This window comes from Chelonia mydas, chromosome 8 (assembly GCF_015237465.2).
Source record: "Chelonia mydas isolate rCheMyd1 chromosome 8, rCheMyd1.pri.v2, whole genome shotgun sequence".
Taxonomy (NCBI): Eukaryota; Metazoa; Chordata; order Testudines; family Cheloniidae; genus Chelonia; species Chelonia mydas.
In genome coordinates, this window is record NC_057854.1 from 15,630,517 (window position 1) to 15,656,655 (window position 26,139).

A 26,139-nucleotide genomic window follows, 5' to 3' on the forward strand; every position below is an offset into this window, starting at 1 on the left:
AGCACACGGTCTTAGCGCAGGGACTTACTTCACTAGGCCTGCCCCATTCCCCTTCTACACCAGCCCATCTGTGTGTGTCGTCCCCCGCCCACCGTTACCCATGCAACTCAACACCTAATTTATGTACAATTATCTTAGCAGCGCTCACAAGTTAGGCCTGGTCTAGACTGGGAGGGGAAATTGATCTAAGTTACACAACTTCAGCTACGTGAATAATACGGTGAGTCGACAGCTGACGCGCCCCCATCGAATCCGCCTGCGCCTCTCTCTCCAGAGGAGTACCGGAGTCGACGGGAGAGCACTCGATTTATTGCATCTAGACTAGACATGATAAATTGACCCCTGCTGGATAGATCACTGCCCATCGATCCCAACAAGCCCTTAGACTAATTTGCTTACGTAAATTATATACCCAAATTATATGGAAATCTAGCCTTGAAAATCAAGTCATGTTCATTCTGGCTTGGACATCAGCAGTAGAGACCCTGGCACCAGAAGCTGATTAGATTCCACAAAATCCAGCTCTCCCCCACACAGTAGTGCAAAGTCAATCCTGCTAAATGTAATTTAAAAAAACCAAAAGCTTGTTTTATAGTTCTTAAATAAACAGATCTGACTGAGTAGGTACAGGGAGCAGACTGCCGAATAAGAATGCCATATTTATATAGTCACCTTTTCTGACCATAACCTTGTTTCAAAGCAGTCCAGCTTTGGCCCTAAAAATATGAAATAGCTGAAAATACATGACAACTTGAAATGCACTGCTTAGGAAATTGAATCTAGTATACTTAATTCAAATACTCTTCCATTAGTTTGCCAAGAAGAATCAAGTAATCAACCAACAGTGGGTTGTAACTTCTATAATAAGCCTGTAAACCAATCTCCCATAGCAATTGGCTCACTGAAGTGCTGTATGTACATAATGGTATCTCTAAACATTTTGAACAAACAAGAGCTTTATACAACATGTTTAGATGTTCTTAAAAATCTTTAAAAACTTTTCAAATTTTTATTGTAGATGAGTAAGTTGTTGAAGCAGCAATACATAAAGGAGAGTTATTTCTTGGGAGTTCTTCACTGCAGGATACAAAGCTCACTGTGTTCTGCTAAAGACTTCCCTCTTCCTAAGGACAGCTTGTTTTATATGTTCTATTTTAAAAATTGCTTCTTTAATCAAAGAAAAGAGTAAAAATTTAAATTATGTCAAAATGAAGCCCTGTGACATCTTCCCAGCTTCAACTGATAACTACCAGATAAACTTTGGAAACATGCAAAAGGTTAAAGGAATGACGGATTTTTATATTTCACACTGACATACTGAATGTCAGAATGATTATCTGCTATTTGGTTTCTTTTTGCCTTCATGGCCAAAAGTAGCCAGCAGGCAAAAGTGGTAGGCTATCATTCAAAATGGAAGCCAGGATAGTAGGAAAATTATTATGCTGCCTAATTTCAATAACACTTGTAGATAACTACCATCCTGGGATGGGCATACAAAAAGCAGTTTACATCTGTTTCTTCCCATGTACACATTGTGAATGCTACAAAAGAATGTCTGCGCAATTATCCATTTGTGTCACTTAAATATTTTTAAGTCACACCATAGCATACCCTGGGGGGGCACTTTGATTAAGATATATTTTGTTTTAAATCCATTTTCCAATAATCTATTTTGGTTTTGAACACATTTCACTTTAAGAAACTCAGACAAGCAAAAGCACAAGCTTACAGCTACAAAGTTATTTCCAGCAGTATCATCTCCCCTAGGGGACTACTTAGGAAGGGACAAATGAGAAACAATGGAGAGGAAGGAGACCATATTAATCTAATGGGAGTAACAGCAGACAGACTGGTCAGGACAGGCAATGAAGAGATTTAAGCAGGAAGCAAACTGCACTTAGACTTAAAAAGCAGAGAGAGGGAAGACTGGATATAATTGGGCAGAATGGTAATGCAGTACTTAGGTAAGTTGCCAACTTGGCTCTAGTCCAGGTAGCAGTGACTAAAAGTGGTTGCCATTTGATGGCCGTTGGGTTCTATTTGAAATGAGACCATGGTCTCAATTCCACTTTCCATATTACTAACTTAACAGCAGCACAATTAACCCTAATCAATGCCATTGCTGATACTCTGAGAGGTCAGTGACCGAATAAACCTGGAAACAAAACTCCCCTTCCCTTCCTTAGCCATCCCTCCACTAGGTCACATCTGAGGTACTCCAGGGCAGAAGTTTACAATGCTGCCGTACTATTTGCTTTGTGGAGAGCAGACTTCAGTCTCAGACCTCATAATTGAGCAACTTTCACCTGTACAAAAAACCCTTGGCTTTTAAGATGTTTGTGTGGTACGTGCACACATATACAGACATTTTATATATAATACCAATATTCTGGCTTTGGAGTCTGACAGTCATCTGCAGGAAATCTACCTGAGGCTGGAGAAGTAACCTCAGGCCTCAGACCATGGCTCAAACCAAATGACAGAGTGTACAATTTTCAAAAGTGACTTAAGCATTTAGAGTCCTAAGCTCCATCAAAAATTTTACCCAGATTTGTTACGAAAAAGATCTACTAGGTAATCCTGTGGGGAAGCCAATTTCATGCAGCTTTGTTCTGGCTTAGGACCTGCTTTACCATTATTAAAATATGTTAAGGTAATACCAATAGGCCCAATCAGCAATCTGGGACCACCATGCTAGGCACAATTCACATAAAAAAAAGACAGTCCTTGCCCTAACAATCTAAGTTGACACATTAGTCCACAGAAAAGTGCCTAAGTTGTAGTTTGGCATGCGAGACACACCAAGTGTTAGCACACAAGTAGAATGCTGTGAAACCTAGCAGCATATTAATGTGAAGGAAGTACAGTTTCTGAAGAGATCAAGTCCTCTTAGGACAGTACAGCTTGATTAAAGTAAACCGCTGTTCTGTTTTTTTTTCTGCATTCCATTATGGTTTCAGGCTAAACAAACCCATGGCTCACTAACTTGCTGGAATTCTTAGAAGATATTCCTGCCAAGAATGACAGGGGGTACAACATGGCAGAGGAAATTATAGACTTTGGATCTGCAGAGAGTATTTAACAGAGTTCCACATCTAAGATGCATAGTCATAGAATGAAAAAAGTTGGCTAAAAGTCAGAAGACATGGAGAAGCCATAAATGGAATTTTTTGCAAGCTGGTTTAAGAAACACAATCCAGGTTGATAAAGGTCCAAAAATGTGACCTGACTTTTTGTTCTTATACGTCAGCAAGGCCAAGTAATCTAATACAGCTTCCTTCCCCCACCCCATACAAATGATTCAATATATATGCTTAGGAGGAAAGTCAAGTCAAAGGCCCACAAGCCAAACAATTCATAAACAACCCTACAATAACAAATAGGCACATGTTAGCAAGGTAGAGAAAAAACATTCTGTAAAGAAACAGATTTCTTCAAGCATGTTGGGGTTATTACATACTAGTTTTGAATATTCTGAAACTTAACTTAGTGTATTACTACTGGGTTGCCAATTTTGTATTACTCAGCAAATTAAGCTTGGATGAAATGTGTGCAAGATTTTTAGATTGGTCATTACACTGACAAGATCATATAAGTACCAAAAGGGAACAGATAATGAAATGATGAGACTCATTTCTGGATTTGCATCATGAAGTAAAACTAGGAATTGGTGTAGAATACTTTGTAAATTATCAGCTCACTGGATAGCAGCAAACAAGAACATACAGTACAAAGGAGAAAGACAGGTACAGGGCTGGCCCTAGGTTTGGGAGACCTGTGCAGGTCCCCCATTCTGTTCTCTACAGGGAGGATGGGACTCTGTTTGTGGGTATGTATTGACAGCAGGGGTGTGGAGGTGATGTCCATTGATAGTCATGAGACCCAGCCAGAGCATTTTAGAGAAATATATTAGTAATTTTCACCACAGCTCAAGGCAGCTACATTAATCTTGGAGATTACATAAGAAGACAGTGCCCATTCCCCACAGAAAAAAGCAAGTGATATAAGATGTTAAGAATGAAATAGATGAACATAAAAAACAATTGACAAAAATAAACTTCAAGTGAAATATACTTATAACTCAACTATTCTCTATCAGGGATTGAACTGGGTCATTCAGTGGGCTCTTACTTTCTTCTGGAGTCTGCCCGCAATGCTCCAAAATCTCAGCTTTCATTACAAAAAAATAAGTCTAGATCTCAAGACTTTGAAGACTATTCAGTTAACATTATAAAGGTTATTTATGAAGTAACATTTGCTGAGCCTGTAAATACTGAAACAGTGCCAAGGGAAGAGCAGATTGCCCCAATCCATTTTAAGGGTGTGTTAACTCTGGAGCAGAATGATATTGCAATGTTCTTTCACTGTTGATCACACACGAGAAGTGAGGGATAGATGTAAGATAGACGATGTAAGAGCTGCACTGTCTTCTTCTAGAGATGCCTTGTTCTGGAAAGTGACACCGGGCTAACAAACATACATTGACTCTAGAACTACAAATACTGATTTTTAAAGACATTAATGATACCATGAGGGGAGGGGATAGAACAACCTTAACTCTATTCAGCTGGCTTTTTTAAGTGCTTAACTGTGCATTTCCATACCTTATATGTCCAAATTTCTTATAAGCTTAACCATACCTTCACATTCCCTGCATTTGTGATGCTTGACTTTGGGGATAATTACAGGATCCCTAGATGCTTTTAAGTTACTGACATGTATTCAACCTTACCACAAGTTAACGTAGTTTTTATCTGGAAATTATATTTTCTTTTGTTTTTAATTTAAAATGTTATACATAACTACTAAAAGAGAATGTTATTATGTGATATTTCCAATGATATGAAGATACGTACTATCAATTTAAAAAAAGGTTTTTTTAAACTTTCAAGGCCAGATCTACCAGTACATACCCCACTACAGACCAGCACAAAGCAGCCAGAGTGTACTGTGCAGTTTCCCTTCTCCCTCTTGGATCCTATCCACATTCTCATGAGCGTGCGCACACACCAGTTTTCCCTTCCTTCCTTTCCTACTGAGCCGATCTGATACAATGAGTACTTTTTGAAAAGAACCTTTTAAGATTAATGGTCATGACAACAAAGCTCTTGGTAACAAAGTTTCTTCTTCAGCCCCTGCTGAAGGAAAATAGCATTATTTACAGAAAAATCAATGAAAAACTGCTCTGTTTCGAAATGGCTGTCATTTCCCATTGTTCTCAATGGGACTGAAGCCACAGCAGCCAGATACTGCCTCCCAATTTTGTTCCTTTCAGGAAGGTACAGCAGTTGAGTGAATGCAGATGGGGAAAAACAGATTTGTGCTCTTTACAGGGCTATCATGGGCACTGCTGCAAAGCCAGGATGGATTGTCAGACAAATGGTTAGTATGTATTCAAACAAACCGCAAATGACAATGCACAGTTGAACTTAACAAGAGCTTTAAAATCCTGCAGTGCAATTCTTGATCTTTAAAACTAGAGAAACTCCTTTTAATGTCACTCAATATTTAACTACTAAACAAATATAAAGTTAGGTTTGTCATTCACTAACCTTAGTTGGAAAAGGAAATTTTGAAGGTTCAGTTTTGCATGGTGTATGAATAGCAGTCAGAGGGGGAGGCCAAGAGTGGGTCATCTCCTGTAACCAAACCAAACAGCAAAGCCATTATACGTTAAGGTTAAAACACATCAGAATGTCAACTTTAAAAAGCTATACACACTTCTGTGAGAAATATTTTTACCTAAACCATTAGATGTAAAACTTAAGATTTAATAGAGACTACTTTGTGTTTTTTTTGTTTACTATATCCATTTGACAGCATTTTGTGTATGCAGTTCCATTCTCTGCCTATATAATGCACACTTTTGCAGAGAAATCTGAAAATTCTTTAAAAAAAATGTTTGTCTATGAAAATGGACACTAAAATACATAGAACTGATAAGCTGCTTTTTGTTCTTCCAAAACTTTACCAGCAAGTTTAAAACAGGGACATCAATTTGTATCAATACTTAGTAAGAAGATCTAGGAAACTGAAGGGCGCAACAACAGTTGCAGCAGAAACTGGAATCCAAGTACTTTGCTCACTGATGATTTTTAGGGAGTCAGGTAACGTAAGTGGCGTTCTTGGAACACTGCTGATTTTCTTTCGTGCGCAGGCAAGTACTCCATTTTCCGCCTTTAGCAGTGTTTGTTTATTTAATGAATAAAGTCAAGAACAGGAAGAATAGACAACTTACTTTTAGAATTTCATCCACACAGGTCACGTCACCAGATGCTGATGCCTATAAATCAAAGTTCAGGATTAACTATTACATTTATACCTTAAGACTTCTCCCTCCGCCCCGCCCCTTAACACACAGAATTTAAAGTTATACTTGTTTGTGGCCCAAGTCCTGATGATATTCATCCAGAATCAGTGAGAGAAGTAGCACTGCTAGACTAAAGAACCAGCAATAGTTTTAGGATCACATATCTCCAAAATTGCAGAAATCCTAGATTTCCTAAAGCACAAAGCAGTCACATTTAGCAATGATACACAGAGATATCATAAAAATCTGTTATTCTAATCCCTTACCTGTATTCACTTAAATATTAACATGGTTTTAACAAGCCAGTGTCTTACAAACATCTGAAAGTTTGGCTTCATTTATTTTTTAAACTATAAGTTCATGAGGCAAGTAAGTCACTGGCCACTATGTGAACTCAAGTGATTGAAAAAACATAATGGTAACCAATAACATGACTTTAGATCTGTTCTCTCATGAGCTGCATTATTAATTAGAGCATAATATGGGCTACTTACAGTTTTTGTACTTTAATAATTTGTACTTTAATAATTCCCTGTACCTCTGTCCTAATACATGTAGAGGGGGAGAGAGCTGCAATACTGCTTGTCTTAGTGTAAAATATAAATTATTCACACATTGGTGAATACTTGGCATAGATATCTTTCCTTATGCATGATTTTTAACCATGGCTAATATTTTTCTATATTGTATTTAGCCATTTATTTGGGATATCTAAAAGACTCCCAGCTATTGCTATTCAAGTAGCTAAGAGCAGATGCAATAGCATCTTATTAAAATAATTTTAAACTGTATTGATCCCCAATATGGCTGTGCAGTTGCAAGCAACCTATACTCAACACTCCAAGAGTAGCTAAACCACTAAAACAAGTTAAATATGCCCTATACAAAAAAAATATTGCTTACATTCTGAAACCTATTAAATTGTTTTTAAAAAACTGTATGTAAATTATGCACAATTACTACAGTTCAAAAGAGAATTTGGTTTATGCCACAATCTAACATAACCAAGAGTAAAATCCATTACATATGACTCATCAGAAAGAACAGGAGACCATAAAAGCTCTAATATGGTATGCAATTATGTAAAAACCATGACATGCACATTGGGGATGTAGAAGGAAATAAACAAAATTCACCTTAAAATACAAAAGAAAAATGTGTGACTTCCCACTGACAAACTACAAAGTTGCTTCACTTTCTAATGGGAAGCCCTGTATTTTTATAGTAAGTTAATGGTAGTCATATACGCTGGGATTTTAAATGGAGCACACAGAACATAGAGGTGGACAAACTATGGCCCGCAGTACCGTCCTGCCTGGCCCTTGAGCTCCCAGTCGGAGAGGCCAGTCCCTGGCCCCTCCCCCGCTGTCCCCCATCTGCCGCAGCCATGCCACCGCACCGCCAGCACTCTGGCCTACTGCTCCTGCCAGGCAGCGAGCTCCTGCCACTCTGAGCAGCATGGTAAGGGAGCAAGGAGGTTTAATAAGGAGCAGTGGGTTCTGGAGGGCAGCCAGGGGACAGGGAGCAGAGGGGGGGTTGGATGGGAGGGTCCTGGGGCAGGGGGTCTGGGAGGGGGCAGTCAGGGGACAAGGAGCGAGGGGTTGGATGGGTCAGAAGTTCTGAGAGGGGCAGTCAGGGGGTGGGAAGTGGGAGGGATTGGATAGGAGTCGGGGGCCAGGCTGTTTGGGGAGGCACAGCCTTCCCAACCCAGCCCTCCATACAGTTTCGCATACCGATGTGGCCCTCTGGCCAAAAAGTTTGCCCGCCCCTGCTATAGAAGTTATGCACCCAACTCCCTTAGGCACCTCTGAAAATCCCAGCCATGAATGCTGAAAAAAGATAAAACCCCAAACTCAGTACCAACTTACATCTAGTGGTTGAGAAGGTATTTTAAGCTTGGTTAGATGTGCTTTGCTGCTAGACTTCAGCTCACTCATGCTGTTGCTATGAGTCTGACTACTGTAGTGTTCAGAGGACAACTTTGGTTCCATAGACTCCTGTCCATCCATGGGCCTTACATAGGCAGTGGGCTTCTGCAACATTGAATTGGACTTGGACATTAGTGAAGGAGGAAAAGACTGGTTAGAGTGCTGTCCACTTGAAAATGAAGGTACACGGGAAGGTGAGTCCCAGTTGGCATCAGGATCCCGTGGAGATTTTGAACGCTGATGTTCCTTGCTATGATGATCACTTCCATGAGACCTGGAATGGCTGGAGCTCAATGAAGAAACAGCAGGTGGTTTCCCAGGGCTGGAAGAACGGGATTTGGAGTGTTCTGATCCGTGCTGGCTTTTTTTGCGGCTGCTGCTACCACCACCATATGAGTCACGGTCATGCCTCTGGCCACTGCCGCTAGTGTTATTGCCACCACTCCGCTGACTACTATGTCCCGTTTGTAAACCTGAGGACCGTTTCTGCGATTGGGAGGAAGTGCTAGGTGCTGGTCCTACAGGAGTCCATTTACTGCTCTGATGAGAGCTGGTACTGTGTCTCTGTTCACCAAAGAAACTTTGGTTTGATTTTTCATCAGGCGTTGATGGTACTGTTGGTTTGGGAATACCAACAAGCTTTTGTAGAGATCTGTCTCCTATAAGATCCTTCATTTCATCATAATTTCCAAGCATGCTCTGAATACGGTTAGACAGTTGATCTTCTTTGCTGGTCTGTGCAAAGTATAACAGAAATATAAGATTAAAAATATATTTAAGTATTTTTAAAATGAGATTCCTAAATCTAAGATATATACAACTTGGCTTAGGTAAGCTGATTTGACACAAAACTAGAGTAAAAAGAAAAGGAGTACCTGTGGCACCTTAGAGACTAACCAATTTATTTGAGCATAAGCTTTCGTGAGCTACAGCTCACTTCATCGGATGCAAACCCAAACTTCAGAATTAAGAACTTAGTTAGCATCCAAGACTATTTTGTGTAGCATCCCAGTTTCGCCCTCTGTTCAATATTTTAATCCCTTTAAATTTAAATAAATAATTTATTAAGTTTAATACATAAGTAGTAATAAATGAACTCTGCATACCAGTTCAGAGCAGAAAGAGGCTGAGATTTTTCAGTGTAGTCAAACGGAGTTAGGCACTCAGCTCCTATTGGTGACTGAGAATCCCAATGAAAATTTCTGTAGAAGTACTAAGTTATTCTCCTAATATACAAAGAACTATGTAGTTATTATTCCCTTCTGATTTCTAAAGCTAGTAATCTTATTTTTAACATTTCACTCATCCTCTTAAAATTATTTTATCTTTACTCTCCCCCAGGTGTCTTCAAACTATACATATTTTATTCTTAAAGGCTGAAAAACCCACATAGTAAAAGACCATTTGGCTGTGCACCACTAAGAAGAAGCCTTCAGTGGGCTAATATAACTAACAGCATATCCATAAAGCTTGATCAAGTTTAACATTAAATGCAGCTTCCTATTACCAAAAAATGGTAGCTAGTTTACAGATATCGGTTTATGAAATATCATGGACTGAGTGCAGGGGGAAAAAAAATGTAAATATTGTAATGGCAGAATCTTCCACCCAAACCAAGATCTATCTATCAAAAGTAGACAACTGACTGGCCAGAGAGCCTAATGCGTTGGGAACGATTAGAGGTTGGCACAAAAAAACCCAACCTTATCGATTAGGCCAGTTCAGCTGTTTTAAATAACGACCGTTCAACTGCCAGATAGATAAGATGGGCTATTATATGCCATTTTCTATATTCAGTGCCCCCTTCCAAACAGTCCTTCAAATCCCTCACTTAGCCAAGATCTTTCCATATAGTCCCTGGCTTTAAATCTCACATCATAGCCACCGTTCTTTCAGCAGAGGATTGACTAGAAATTAACAACAGACAGCCTTACTGGCACAGCAGGAAAAAACGGGGGGGTGGGGGGGGGGGGGAGAGAAATCAACTAGGCCATCCTGTAGAGCCCCATGCACGCTTATTTTGATAGTTTGTGGGGAAATGGTCCAAAGTAGTTTAAGGAAGTAAGAAGCCAACAGTTAGAAAGAAAAATGTAATAGAAAGGTTTAAAGAGCCTTAATGCCACAGTTCCTTTTAAATTCTGCTATAATTCTATGGTAATAAACAATTATTTTTCCTTTAGCCATATGAACTAGGTAGGTGGTCAAAAGCATGTATTGTTCAAAGCCCTGAGCTAGGATCACAAATCTCTTCTAGAAGAGAGTTGTGGGGAAGTATTACTGGCCACACAAAAATGGCACTGGCACTTTTAAGAAAAGAATCTAATAATTATTTATGCAGTTCTTACTTATGCACTTCTCAACTTGTTCAAGGAAAATGAACCACTTATATAACTTTTGTTTGTAGTCAGTTTCTAGTCAATTCCATTCATGCTCTAGCACAATTTTGCAGTATTCATTTATGAACACACCAGTGGACATTTTGTTTAAGTATCTTTCCAATAGAATTCTCTCTAGAATCTGGGCCGAAGTTGGGCTGTGTTTATCAAAGACATGAGTTCTATACAGTATAGCTTTAGGTTGACGATGAACAACTGTACCAGTGATATTACTCCTGCTGGAATTCTGCGTCACTGCATGTGCGCAGAATTCATGTCCCCTGCAGATTTCTTTGCTTACCTGCAGAAAAATGACTTTCTGACAGGGAAGCAAAGGGAAGCTGCAAGAGCAGTCATGCACCACTCCCTAGCTGCACAGGTACATCATTTCAGGCACCCGGAGCAGGCAGTAGAGAAGTAAATCACTGCAGCCAGCGGCTCCTACCCTCAGCTGATTGGCTGGGCTGGAGACAGAAGAGGACGGGACTCTCTCTTCCCCTGCAAGGAATGGCTGGGGCTGTGTCAGACCCACCCCCAGCTGCAGGAAGCTCAGTATTCTCCCCTGCTTCCTGCCCCTATCACTCCTCAGCTGCAAGGGAAGGGGCCACTGTATGGGGAGCTGCTCCCCCATCCACCTAACCCAATGCATCCGGACCTCCCATACCCGGACACCCCCACCAAGCCTCACCCCATACACCCCAGAACCCCCCTATCCTTTCATACCCAAACCCCACCACATTGAATCTCACCCCCTGCCTCCAACCCCCACCCCTGCACCCAGACCACCCCCACCACCATCCTGAGTCCCCATATCCAGATCAACATGCCACTGACCCTCAATTAGCTGCACCCAAACCCCCACCTCACCAATCCCCACTCCCCCAGCACCCTGACCCCCCTGCGGAGACGCCCACACCAAGATCGCTCCACTGAGCCGCAAACACTTTCAGCTGGAAGTTCCTGCAGAGTTCCATTGCCCCTGTACCTGGAAACCGCCCCTCCTGCCCCCAAACAAGCCTCTGTGCATCCAGATCCCCCCACACCTAGGCCCTTCACTGAGTTGCCTGCACCCAGATTGTCCCACACAGAATCCTCTCACCCCACACCTGGATCTCCCCGACAGAGCCCCTCCACAATTGGATCCTGTCTGGTTGAGCCTGCCTGCCCCACACCTGGTACACCTTATGCAGAGGGGTAGGGCCCCAGGGTTTTTCTGGGGCAGGCCCAGGCCTTCTGCTTGTCTGGGTTGGGTGCAGCCTCAGTCTCAGTCTGTGTTCCAGGGTGGGAAGGCTGCAGCGTGATCTCCCAGAGTGATACTCCCCACTGCCATGCTGGAGCCTCTGCATTTATTTATTGACAAATAAAACCTGCAAAATTTTAAAATATTGTGTGCAGAATTTAATTTTTTGGCACAATATCAGGAGTATGATATTAAGAACCTCAAATATCATCAGTAGACTAGATAGCAGGGGTTCAAAAAAAGCAATGCCATAACTAATCTTTCAGACTGAGGTCATTTCTCTAATAGCCCTTAAATGATGTTTAAAGGGCGGTCTGCCCTAAAAAAGTTATACTGGTAGAACTATGTCAGTTAAGGGTGTGATTTTTGTTTTTACTGATACAGTTATTCTTGTCCAAGCCCTAACATGTGCAGTTATACTAATTCTGCTTACCAAAGTGGAATAAGCACTTATCTGCCAGCATAACTATGTCCGTACTAGGAGGCTTAACCACTTTAACTATAACAGTAAAGTTAAAGCAGCAAAACTTTCTAATACAGACAAGCCCCAAGTCTCATTTCCTTACTCTACCAGAGGAGAGTACATTGACAGATTTTTTTTTTTTTTAAAAGGTTCTTGAATAATAAAGAATTAAAATCATGGATGTCATCATCTTACCCTCCCAAAATTAGTTTCTGCCTCCGGCACATAAATATTGTTAGTCTATAGGTATTGAGTGTGGCCTAAATAGATCCTTAGGAGAGAATCTAGTAGGGGTTTAAAGTCATGGGTAGGGACTTTTAAAAGTTCGTAAAGAAAAAAAGTTACACCAAACCCTGAATTAGTCTCACAATAGCCAATGAATTTTAAGGAACTTGGCTATATTAAATGGTAAGAACCCCAGGCTATTAAGCAGTTTTGCATTTAAAACCAACCTGCTAGTCAAACATCCTATTCCTGGGTTTACCTGTAGTTAGAGTACTGTAGATGAATGTTAGTATGCTTAAAAAAAAAAAAAGCTAGCCACCATAACAGATCTGACCAACACTTGAAATGTTTTGGGTGGCTGGAACAAATTCAGAAGAAAACTGAAAAGTTAGCTGAAGTTTCATTATTCCTTTCAGCACATCCTTTCAATTAAAGCAGTGTCTTTATTCCTGAGTGATATTTTGAGCACTTATTAGTCCTGCTACCTAGTAACCATCCATCCTCACTTTCACGCTCTGCTTCTTATCACTGTCACAAGAACTGTGCACTAGAAAAATTCACGTAAAAAAGACCAGAAACCAAATAATTGAAAATATGGCTTTTGCCACAAAGAACTGCATTTTTAATAATAGCATAAACTCACAACTTTATATGGTTCAGCAAAGAGAGGAGAGTTAGGTGGAAAGACTTCTTCGCCCTGTTGAATTTCTTGATTTCGCCTTTCCCTTTCTTTCATACGCAGCACATTCCGGTCTTCACGGTTCATGTTGCTATGAACAAAAACATAATTTCTGATCACAGAATGGAAATGAAGGATGAAAGTGAACAGAGCTAGTTCCATTGTATGCAGTTTGCCAACAGAATGGTTCAATTGAAGAATCCCCTTATGACAGTAGGAGATATCCAAAATTGAAAAGAAGTTTAATTAAAAACAGCTGGCATCTGTATTTGCTATAACCTGCAGTCAGCAACTAGCTTATATCTGTAAAACTGGTAGAGCTTAGGCAACGATCAAAAATGGAAAAATTCACACAGAATTCATAGGTGAACGAATCCCTACTCCTCCAAACCATTTCACCTGCATAATTAGTTTAAGTTAGAATAGGCTGGTTTAAAAAAAGAAGTATCCATTTGCCATTCACTGTTAAAAGCTTCCACCACTTTTTCCTCTTAATATCCCCTGACTGTTCCCCCATTCAGTATACAACCCCCACCCACACTCCATCCCTTCCCATGTCCAATGCTTGGCCTCTACTTTTGCTCTACCTTATTTTGCTTTGTTTTTGTCCCCAACACAGCTTCTTTGGTGTCCATCCTCTATCGTAGTTAGACCTCAGCTTTGCTCTTGTTTCTAGGTTCCCTAAAAAACGACATTTCTGCTCTAAATACATATTTCAGCAAACACCTCAATTACAGCAATATTGCAGCCTCTCATCCACTGTCCTGTTGTACAGTCAGGAACTACTGATCAGTATGGGTTAAGAAACTGGAAATTTCTCTTTTTTAAAGAAAAGTTTACTGAAATCTGACTTAGGAGATGTCTGCTTCAACTGACACACTGCTTTAATTATAAGCAATAAGGTCAAATTTTTAAAAAGGATGTCTAAAAAGTGTCTCTCTGAACTTGAGAAAGCATCAAGACAAAGTAATTAGGGAAACAAGATTATGAATAAGATGGTACTAGTAGTGGTGTTTGTGTGTACTACTCTTCTGCACGGTCATAAGTGTAAATCAACATTCAGTTGTTTATGCAGCACCACATGTGCAAGGTGTTTACACAAAGAAGAAATCAGTGGTCCCTGAAAGATGCTACAGTCTAAATAAGATGAAACAAAATGAAAGGTTACGTTAATTCAAGAGACCATTATTTGACTGTTTAGACAACTGCTCAATTATTTTCAAAATGTTTGCTGAAGTATTCTATTTGAAATCTACATGACAAAACAGTTACTCTATTCTAAATAAATGAGTAGTCTTCTTCAATTTCTATTACTCAGCCTTTTAAATAGTTACTTCAGCTTACTTTCACTGTAATTTTTCTTGTCTGTATTTAGCTTCATTCTGATTGTCTCATACTCTAAGTTAGTATAATGAACTTTAAGAGATGCTGAAAAGTAGATTACGGCCAAAATATAGTTTTAAGCAATATTAGTGGAAATATTCAATTTAAAAAGAAAACTAACAGACAAGTTTTGGTTTTACTTAAATATATTTCCCAGCTGCGTCTACAACGTAAACAGAATAAGAGAGTTCCGTTCAGGCCATGTCTTGATGGGCAAAAATGATGTTTCTTAATTGTGTTAGCTTAACACCAGGCTACAAAATTGTCAGCTAGAAAACCTTTGAATGTACTATTCTGCATCTTCAGGAATGTTAACATGAATAAAAAGCCCTGATAAGCTAAAGTGATTGAAAGCCATTCATCCGTTCTTCAAGACTGAGCCCTATAAAAACTGGCACCTGGAAAGTGAAACTGACTAGTTCACTTTGATTGTCCAAACAGACTGAATGGCAAAAAATAAACAATTTTTCTTAAAATGGTTACTAATTTAAGTTTTTGTGATAAAGGAAAGATAAGGATTCTTTCATTTAAAAAACCACAATACACATATGATACACGGAACCTGGAAAATTCATTTCAACTTGACCATGGATACAGAACTGAGAGATAAGATCCTTCTTTGGGCTAGTATCCTGTCTTCCTATAAAAAGTATTGAAACAAAAAGATATTATAGACACAATATGAATCTCAGACTTAATTATACAGACTGTTCAGTTAAAAGTCACCTAGAACAGCTGCATTTAACTTCTGTGCCTGTTGACTATAAAATGCAAATTTTGATTAATCCTTTCAGCTTTACTTTTTGTTCCTCCTCCTAGAATACTTTATCCATATGGGTAATCTAGGCATATCTAGAAGACATACAATTACTACAGTTTAGAAGCATATAAAGTTTAATTAAAATTTAAGCAGACTTAACATTTGCAGCTATTTAAAAATATGGTGTAATGTTCACAATATAATAATGAGAAACAAACCTTGATCAGCAATAACTTTTACAAATGAAGACCTGGAGCACCTTCCAACCTTACATTAATAATCAGGACTATCCAAACTAATGGAAATAGTCTTCTTACTGCACTGAGGGACTGCAATGTGTGCAACAACTTCACATAAAAGACAGTAAAGATGGAAACCTTGGTTTGGGAACTGAGTTCAGTCAGGGGAAACACTGGAGTTAAACTGGCTCTCTCAGCTCACACTACTAGACCTATGGAGAACAGGTAATTAGAAATATTAGACAAGCTACCTGAATGTCTCCCTTCCACTAATCCCCATCTTAAACATTATAGTAAAAGAAAAAATTCTTCACAGGTGGTCATTTGGATTGTATTTGTTTCACTGAAGCCAAGAGTTTAAAAGGGATCAGATTAAATCTTCAGAGCTTCCAGTGAATAACAGCCATTAAAATCATTACAAGTTTGCATACAGTAATTATGTTAACAGATTAATTTAATGGGTTGTTGGTTTGGTGGATTTTCATAACTATGTAAGTTATCCCAGACAGCTCCCTGGCTGAAGAATGGGCAGGTACTATACAGCTATAAGATGGTCACCTGAGAGAAACCAGATGCTGGTCTATGCTCAAACAAAAATAGTAAACAGCAAAGGTACTTTAAAAAGCAAATGACAAAGGTATGTCTATTAAAATCAGTACTGCTACTAATTAACTGGTTTTGCAAACTCCTTTAGGTTAAGGCTTTTACAGCTAAATTATAATTCTCAGTGAATTTTTTTTAAACCAGTTAAACTATGAATGTTTAATTTTGATGAAAGGCATCCTACACAGATGGTTCATTAAGTTTTTAACAACCAAAAGTGATTCTCCTATGCTCTGATCCTCTTGTCTCAATTCCAGTGTCAAAATGCAAGAGCTGGAGAACACATTAACCCCCGCCCCTGGGGGCGGGGGGGGGGGGGGGGAGGGAGAAGAGAAATTACACTAACAAAGCACATTAATAGTCAGACATCACATGAAACCCAAAAAAAACACTGACTAAATACTGAATCCAGCTGTGTCCAGTTGTTGGGTTCGGGTTTTATGTTAAAAAGAAACTGTTTTAAGCTGAAACCTATTACCAGCTGTTTTTTTGTTTGTTTGTTTTTTTGTTTTTCTAAAGGTAAAGGAGTTGGACTGCACATTTTCAACACCCAGATCATCCTTATTGCCACCCCACTCTCTCGCTGAACATCTTCTCTCTCATTTTCCCAGTCCTCCTTAGTGTGAGATGGGTATGGCTTCACTGCAGTTACTCCAGGTGATCGTTAAGCCAGGGTCTGAGCACATAGGTTAGGCTAGTCTGGGTCTGAGCAGTTATACTGCAAAGCCCTACCCAAGTTATGTTTTTACTGGTACAGTACTCCCCGTGTCTCGTTAGGACTTCTGGGAGCATATCCCATGGTTCTGTGCAATGCAGTATGCTGAGCTGCCCAATGAATTGTGGGAGAATGTGGTCCCTTCTGGGGACACAAGGGGAACCGTGGACATTCACTGCAGGACTATCATCACACAAGTGCTTTAGCCCTAGTCCTTACTGCACAGTGAACAGGTTACCAGCCCAAGTGAAAGCCCCCAGGTTCTAACCCACAACCCCTCATAAGCTAGCTAGCATAGGTTGAAAGTATCACTAAACTCAGGTAAGAGGTTTATGTGTGGGGATGGGAAGGGGAATTAGGGCAATACCTGTTAAAAAGTCCAGAGTAATGCTGTAGTGAAGACATACCCTACGAAAAGCCAAATCAACTGAGGCAATGCAACTGTCACAAGATAGACTTATTTCACAAAGTTGTGGTTACAGTGATCATCATTAAGTTATGACAGTAGTATCTGAGGTTCCAGAGTTTTCCCCTATACTTAAAAGTAGAAACAACTGTGATAACTCCATATGTTCTACTGACAAGAGATATAAGGTGGTAAGGTAATATCTTTTATTGGACCAACTTCTGCTGAGAGAGAGAGATTTTCGAGCTACACAGAGCTCTTCCTCAGGTCTATAAAAGGTACTCAGTGTCACAACTAGATACGTCAACAGATAGAATATGTGCTAACTACTTATGCTAAACTCTCTATTTGATCTTGTACTTTTATAGACCTGAGGAAGAGCTCTGTGTAGCTCAAAGCTTCTCTCTCTCACCAACAGAAGTTGGTCCAATAGAAGATATTACTTCACCCCCTTGTTTCTTTAATATCCTGGAACCCACACAGCTACAACACTGGAAACAACAAGAGATATGTTGACTTTCTAGATTTGTGATTTCTGTATGCTCAAACTTTCCTCTAAATTAAACTTAAAATATAAAGACAGAATGGGGGGAGGGATAGTGGTTTGAGCATTGGCCTGCTAAACCCAGGGTTGTGAGTTCAATCCTTGAGGGGGCCATTTACGGATCTGGGGCAAAAATTGGGGATTGGTCCTGCTCTGAGCAGGAGCTTGGACTAGATGATCTCCTGAGGTCCCTTCCAACCCTGATATTCTATTATTCTATTCTGTGAATTATAAAATCATCATGAGAATAGTGAAGTGAGTGTTACTTAAATCTCTGCTGCCTGGTGATAAAGAGAACCATTTCCTCTTGTATCAGTACTTAATAATAAATGTATTGTATGAGAAATATACGAGAGACAATGGTGAGGAAGCAGGGTACACGCTTATTCTGAAAAGGTTTGGCAGTTATTCTTTCCACTGGCTCATGGTACTCCAGGCAGCCAACTAAAGACAGCTATGCAAACCAAGTCAGAGTAACCCATCTGAATCTCAAGTGGTGCAAAGTCTTCGAGGCTTTCATCTTTCACTAAACGATGAACCGTTGTTTTTATTAACCACACATCTTAAATCTGACAGGAATAAAGTGAAGACAAGGAAGCAGGCACCCTTTTCTCCCAATTATTACTGGCAACATGGTGAAAGGGGATGGATCACTTGATGATTACCTGTTCTGTTCATTCCATTCCTTCTGGGGCACCTGGTATTGGCCACTGTTGGAAGACAGGATACTGGGCTAGATGGACCTTTGGTCTGACCCAGTATGGCTGTTCTTATGAAAGACATCAAGATAAAGAAATCTCTTTTTAGGTGTATGTCTAGGGATAGGCTTAACATCCTTTCTTCTCACCATGTCCCCCCTTACTCAACAATCAAAGAGATCGAAGAGTTCATGAATTCAGAATCCATCCCTTCATAAATTCATCATGTTCCCTCACTGACAGCAGCATTGCTCAGTCTTCTTAGACCCATTAAAGCAACAAAGACACAGCTGCCAAAACTGGGTGCCCACACAATCCTACACACACAGCATTACATACAGAAAAATACTCCCAACTCCAACTTTTCAACAAGGCATTAGTGGGTCTTCAAAGCATGTCTACAACACCGTTGCCTCATATCCTCCAGAAGTACTCATTTGCAGTCAAGAGTTTTTATTTTCTAAAACTAGTTTCATAAAGTAAGAGATTAAGCAATAGCCATTCATTTATTCAGTGCTGCTTGTTTGGCTGTGATGAAACATTTAGCCATGAACGATAAACAGTCTTTAGAGAATACACATATCTAGCTCTTCATGTTGGACATACCCAATTTCATCAACTATATTAGACATTTTTCACTATATTTCAAACAGAAAAGTAGAAAATTCTGTCCTCTTTCTCAATACTCAAGATGTAGAAAGACACCCCAGAACCCTGTAGTTTACACTTTAGAGGCCCACTTTGTTTTCACAAATTATTTACATGGACATAGAAGAAAAAAACCCAGAAAAAACTGGAATCACTTTTTGTATTTCATTGACAGCCCAGTAGATTAATGATCACACAAGTGCTCCCATGGCTTAACACTGGAACTGTAACAACTTACTACAAAACTTGCCACCAAGGTCTTTGCACAGGCTAAAATGCCACAATGTATGAGCTTACAACACAATTGCTCCCATACTGAAGAACCGAAAAGATGTGCAAAACCCATAAAAGAGGATATATTCTAGAGCAGCCAGGATAAAGAGTACTACAAATGCTACAGAAAACTGATAGCCAAGAGCTATATTAATTTGCTATCATAGAGTATGTCTACACTGCAATTAGACACCATGGCTGGCCTATGCTACCTGACTTGGGCTAAGGGGCTGTTTAATTGCGATGTAGACGTTCGGGCTTGGGCTGAAGCCCAAGCTCTGAGACCCTCCCACCATGCAGGATCCTAGAGCCCAGATCTACACTGCAATTAAATAGCCACTTAGCCAGAGTCAGCTGGCATGGGCCAGTCGCATATTTTTAATTGCAGTGCAGACATACCCCATGAGATTCTCTCTCCTTCCACAACCCACCAAGCAACAGTGTTTGATGGAAAGGTGATAGTACCCTAGGTGAAGCACATTTAGTGGATGGTGCTCAACTGTAGATCTCCTTCAGAGATCAAAGACTGAGCCCAACTTTGGACATTTTCAAAGAATGTGAAAAAGCTGGTTTGCATCAAGAGCCTTTCCTCAGTAATTATGCTGAAGAACAAGCCAACATTATTTCATAGACACAGGAGAGTGAAATAGAAATAACTCCATCTGACACAAAGAAGAAAAGTATGGTTTAACAGACCAGTCTAAAGCAATCTGGTTTTTTGTATCTGGCTCCTACCTACTACAGTGATGGATTCCATGAGTGAGTAAAAAAGATTTTAAAAGGTGATTAAAGTGACCTCACTGCATATGACTTCATTGCACTGGAAATGCAAGGTATGCATACGTAAAACAAAATCTTGGCAAATTACTGCAAGATGGATTCAATTAAATAGGTATTAAAGTTAAAATTTAGTCTGAAACTACTGTATTTTTATTTTCTCAGCCAGGAAAAAAAACAGTAAGTAAAACACTCCCTTCCATTGTGAAAGGGAAGGTGTATTGTACGCAAAGCAGCTTTGCGCAATGTAGTGTGTACACATAGAAAACTTTATCTAAAGTACACAGACAAGTGCTGACAGGAAGTCACAGAGACAGAAAAGGAAGATTTGGGCTCCTCTGAACCCACCCATTTTTACAGACTGAGGGTTTGTTTTTTGTGCCTGTGTGTTTGTTTAAATACCCGTTAAAATACTTATAGGAGCAAAGTTATCCTAGACATGAAGATCCGACACTTGGTTAAAAGTATTATGGTCTTCACAAATAAGTAAAAGGTTATTAAAACTGGTAACTAAAATTGCAGCAAGACCAAGTAACTAAGAGCCAGAGATAAATTACACAGAACTCTGAAAATATTGTTACATATGGTTAAAGCTGCAGGAAAAGTCAATGTTGCTAACTTTGCAAAGAACAAAATACCCCTTTTTATTTCCACATTCCTTTCCCTCGTATTTCTTAACGAAAGGGCTGCAGTTTTCTCTAAGCTGATAAATATAGAAGCTGTATTCCAAGTAGGGGGGAAAAATCTTATTTGAATTGGGATACCTCCAACTATGAGCTTTATTTGCTCTACAAGGAAAGAATTTACTATACCAAATAAGTTCTTAAATTACAACTCAAGGATTGCAATAAATTCATGATTACACACATGCAGAGAGATCATACTCACACTTGGTCATAAGAGGACCTGAGCCCATAAATTCACTTTGATGAGGGAGAAGAAACACTCCTCTTTTTACTTAACCTCCACCTCTAACAAGGAGGGATCTCCCCTTCCATAAATATCTTTGGGGAAAAATATATTAGCAAAGCAAAACACAGGCTACTTCAGCAGCAAAACCCTGAATATAAAGGCATCTAATATTTGTTCTACATTATCCCTCATGTGAAAGGAACTAAAACTGTACATTCCACCGTGAGATTGGCATCTAATAAATAAAGAGTTGGAGGCAAACACGTTGATCAAAATGTTGATAATTACAACATGTTGTGATCTTGTCAGCACTCAAGATAAGCAGGGTTGGGCCTGGTCAATATTTGAATGAGAAGGAACAAAGAAGTGGTGATTCACTGTGTGGTGCTTTTCCCTCCAAGTTAACTCTGAACCAATATTCCAGAATGGTAAAAGGATATACTGTAATGCTGGAGACGCTCACTCCTAGAGGAGACAGAGTGGTCCTGAGCACTTTTGGCCAAGTAAAGGTTGCAGGAGCAGGGTATTCATTCTTGTGCCCTAGCCAAATTAGTTTGGGTTATTACATCCTGCTCTGTAGTTTCAACTGGATGTGGTATGCTTCACTTCCTTCCCTTAACCATTATATAGTATTACTGTGCACTATTAAACAGCTACCATTTTTACCCCAGAAACCACTGCATCTCAGTGGTGGATGAAATGATCTTTATACATAATTTATCATACAACCCATTTGTAAAGGGTTCTTGGATTATTTAGAAAAAAGGAGGCCACATAAATATACTACTACTTTTATTAAGCCAGCAATTCAGACTTGAAATATATATTCTAACATGTTGAAGACTAATGATGTTCTAAGCAAGGATTACACTTTGACCAAACTGTAGGAAATTAAAAACCATTAAAAATCTGATGGGGTGGGGGGTGAAGAGTCAAATTATGGGGCAACTCCAGCAGCACCAGAGTTAAGGCTGCAACATGGTTTCTGTTTAAAGGCAACTTGTCAATCTTCACCCAAAAATGCACATAAAAATGTTTAATACAGTGGTATGTCCATATAGAATTTATGGTGCAAATTTGATGTAGTTTGCTCCAGTGGTTCCCAATATACACGTCACCCACCAAAATTCTTAAAATCAGAAAATTATCACCTTGTGCAGGTGTTAGGGGAGAGAGGAGGCAGCAGTGGCTCCACACATAAATCTCACTGAGGCATCAGCTTGATACCTGGTGCTCAGTACGAAGAACAAGCTCTAAAAATTAAACAGTTATATACAGCAGTTCATTCTTGGCTCTGCAGGCTGAGACTCCTCAACTGAGCTAGTAGCCCTGAGAGCAACTGGTAGCCATATTCCTGAGAGCAGCTGGCACTGGTTCTCATTCCTCCCACTGCCTCCTCCAAATGAAAATCCCACAGCTATGAGCTTTGCTCTTCTGTCTGCTCCCTGTCCCTTGGTATGTTTGTGGGGCAGGCAGAGAAAACAGTTGCATGGCTCCCGAGAATAGGGTTCCTAGCTTTGCACTTCCTGCAAGAGGAGCAGCAGAGACATTCGCAGTCCCTCAACTGACAGTTCCTCCTCTACTCTTTATCCATTCAAGCCTAAGAGATGCCATGAAGGAACTAAGAAAGAGAGAAGAGTTGACCGTTAAGGGGCACAGCTACCAGTTCCTCTCTTTGGACTGCTGTCTCAGCTAGTCGGTCGGCAGGAGGAAGGCACTTGGAAGCTGTCCTCCTTTGAGCCATTAAGCTATCAGCTCTCGCCCTCTGTCATCCACATAAATCCACCAGGGGGGATGGAGGGAGAAGAATGGCTTTCAGGAACAACCACACGATCTTGACTCTCCCCCTGCAGGGATGTCAGAAAGAAATTAACATCACACTACTTCACATCCTTTACTATAACTGCCATTTTTTCTATGCCTACTACAGCTCCAGATCAGGACTCCTATTCATAAAGTCAAATAGATCCTCATGCGCTGAGTATAGCTCCACTGATCCAGGTAGTACTTGCTGCTGATCCAAATGGAAAAAAGGGGGCAGAATTAAGGTTGTGTAGCAAATGAAGCAGCACACTAACTGTACATTTCCTAGTTTTTGCATATTTGTGACTTATGCAACATGACCACAGTACATTCTTTTCAGGGATATGTGAGGGAACTTTAATTTGGTATTTCTTTGTTCTCTAACAATTGAGTTTAGGGTTCTAATTCCTACAGTCCAAAAGAACCTGGGAAGAAAAAAAACACTAATGTGAAGCACAAGCCTTAACTCTAATTAGATTTTTTTAAGTGAACAGATACTTGAAACAACCTGATCTTAGTTTTTTACATGGATCTTAATTCATCAGACCTAAAGCCAATTGGCTTTTATAACCAAAGGATCAAATCCCTCACATCTTTTCAATTCTAGGTCACTAGTGGTTGCTATAATTAAGTACAATGGGAAGACAAACTCTCAAGTCAAATTCTTAGATGTAGCTAGGTCCTGCCCACAGAGGCAAGATCAAGCCATGTTATAACATGGTTTCCCAACAAAGTTTTGCTGTTTAAGTCAAGCAATATTAAGTCTCCAAAATCCTGTTCATACATGTCCTTAACTTTTGCTTCAAATGCTGGAGCCAAGACAACATTTAAGTTTAATTATACAAAGCTTGTTTATGCACCAAATATTAATATGACTAATATGGCTTTGACTTCTTTATACTATATAACTTCAGCTGGAAGCATCACACTTACTGCTATGAATCCTGTGGCACTGGAGTTAGGAAAGGAGTTGACTTTTCATAAACTCCACAGTAAGTTGTTTTGACTTTTGAACCTCCTTATATTTTTGTAACACAAGACCTGAAATAGTATACATCAGCTTTGAGTCTAGTCAAATCATTTCCAGGAATATAACCCCACATTCTTTCAGGTGAGGTGTAAAGGAAAAAACAAGGTTTACTTCAAACAGGTTCACTCTCTTGCCTCTGCTCTTACCAGTTCTCTGGACCTCACTTACAAGGACAGTGCTACATTAAACAGTAAACACAAAATAGCAAGTCCCAGAACAGAGCAAGTCTGTCAAACACATCTGGATTTAACTTCCACTTCCCTCTGATTATGGAGATACTGCCTCTCCTCATAATTTCTCATGACATTCCATTATGTGTCTATCTTGAATTTCAATTTGTATTTCACTGTCAAGCATCCTATTGGATACTGTGCTAAAAAACCATGTTCAGTTTTGATAAAAAGTGAACTGAACACTATGTAGCTCACTTAGCTCTTCACAGCATTCATTGTCTCAAGTTTTTTAAAGGTGGTGAAGCTGTAAGGATAGTTAGTGAACATCTCCCTCTCTTCTCCCAAGAGATATGGTCTCATTCAAACCTGTGCTCCTCTGCAGGAGGAAATGAGTCATGTTTACCCAAAAGCAGATACAGCACCCTCAGGACACACCCTCAAATTTGCTTTAATATTGTTTGGCCACTAATACTGCCAGGGCCAAAATATGTTCACGACCTGAAACAGAATGAATGTCCCTCTAGCATGAGGGACTGGCATGATATGCTTTCTGCAGTGGTGTTTCACAGGTCTTGGCTGGCTCTGTGTACATCAACTGGCAAACTGCACTTAATTATGATTGATGAGGGACAATATTTGACAGAGTGTCAAAAATGATGCTGGCTATTTCAAAAATAGCTTCATTTCTAGTTCAGACACAGCTTACACATAAAATTGACTATTCATGCTACCTAGTCAGTTTCAAGTTGCTGTTGCCATCACAAGATTAGTGTGTAGGAGCACAAGTGCAATCAGAGTGGATTCTACAAAGTACACTCATTCCTCTCACTCTAGAGAAGAAAGCAATCTGAAACAGTTAGAATATCCTAAATAACTTGATTGCTTTTTCCTGTTGCTCATCTTTTATAAAGCTATTAGAAACAAAGTGTTTAATCAATTAAGGATATGCATGCTATAAAAACAGAATAAATAATATGCTTTAAAGGATGAACAGCTGAGCATAGTCATTTTATATTAAATAGAATACAATTTTTAATCAACTTTGTTATAAAAATGTGAAGTAAACTTCACTATAAAGCTTTTCTGAGTACAAAATTCAATTTTAAGCATTTGCAATATTTCTCAAGGCACTGCATTTCCTATACCTACCCCCCATCACCTCTGCTTTCACAGAAGTTAACTACTTCTACAGAAATATTCCTATATGCTCAGCAAGGTACTTGAGTTGCTACAATACATAACACCACAACATGCTTACATGCTTCTGGCCTTTTAGTTTCACTTTTTCCCTCCATCCAGGAGATCGATCATTTAAAGAATTTACCAGACTTACCATAAGGAGGTCATGTTCTCAAGTTTTATGCCCCCAAAATGGACAAACCAAATATTTGCTAAATAAACTACTGAATGACAAACGAGTTTCTTTCCTGGATGTCAGCTGTATAAAAAAATGCTACTTTAAATGGTAAATGCTGTCTAAATGACTGCCCAAGTACATAGTTCTCTTGTTTAAGAAGTGGTATTAAGGACCATCACACCCAAAGGAAGAACAAAGATTTTCACAGACCAGCAAATGAAGCAGAAGATGCCAGCACCAAAAAAGAAATGCAGGTTCTTCCATTACTAGCAATCTTTAAATAAAAACAAACACTGCTAAATTCAATTCACTTATCTAGAATGATGAAGTGAAGTTTCAAAGAAATAATCTGTCCAATGTAATTTGCATAACAGTGGCCAAGTTAATGTCAGAATGTTTGACCAGCCCACATATATAACTTGATATCAAGTGGTAACTTTTTTTTTTTTGATGCTTCACAAGCAATCCCTCGCTTAACCTATAAATAGCAATCCACTGAAAGACCATAAATATAGTCTAGTCTCTGGTGCCTTATGTAGGTCAGCATGAGGCATTATTTGAACTTCCATGCTAAATTAATATAGTCAGAATGACATAA

General features: G+C 39.5%; 1 protein-coding gene across 6 annotated transcripts in view; it reads right to left on the reverse strand.

The window, feature by feature from the left end:
• Positions 1-26,139, reverse strand: part of AFF4 (AF4/FMR2 family member 4) — a 75,860-nt gene that overhangs the window by 32,416 nt on the left and 17,305 nt on the right. For 2 of the 6 annotated variants that reach the window (XM_027826073.3, XM_043552611.1), the window contains exons 2-6: positions 13,808-13,901; positions 13,185-13,311; positions 8,179-8,973; positions 6,239-6,283; positions 5,553-5,639 (exon numbers count right to left, since the gene is read on the reverse strand). In XM_027826073.3, coding sequence (XP_027681874.1) covers positions 5,553-5,639; positions 6,239-6,283; positions 8,179-8,973; positions 13,185-13,307 — 1,050 coding nt within the window. In that variant the 5' untranslated portion in view covers positions 13,308-13,311; positions 13,808-13,901. Of the gene's footprint in view, positions 1-5,552; positions 5,640-6,238; positions 6,284-8,178; positions 8,974-9,344; positions 9,364-13,184; positions 13,312-13,807; positions 13,902-26,139 lie in introns of those variants that run through there. The other 4 variants (XM_027826074.3, XM_043552610.1, XM_037907744.2 and 1 more) reach the window with 3 other exon arrangements.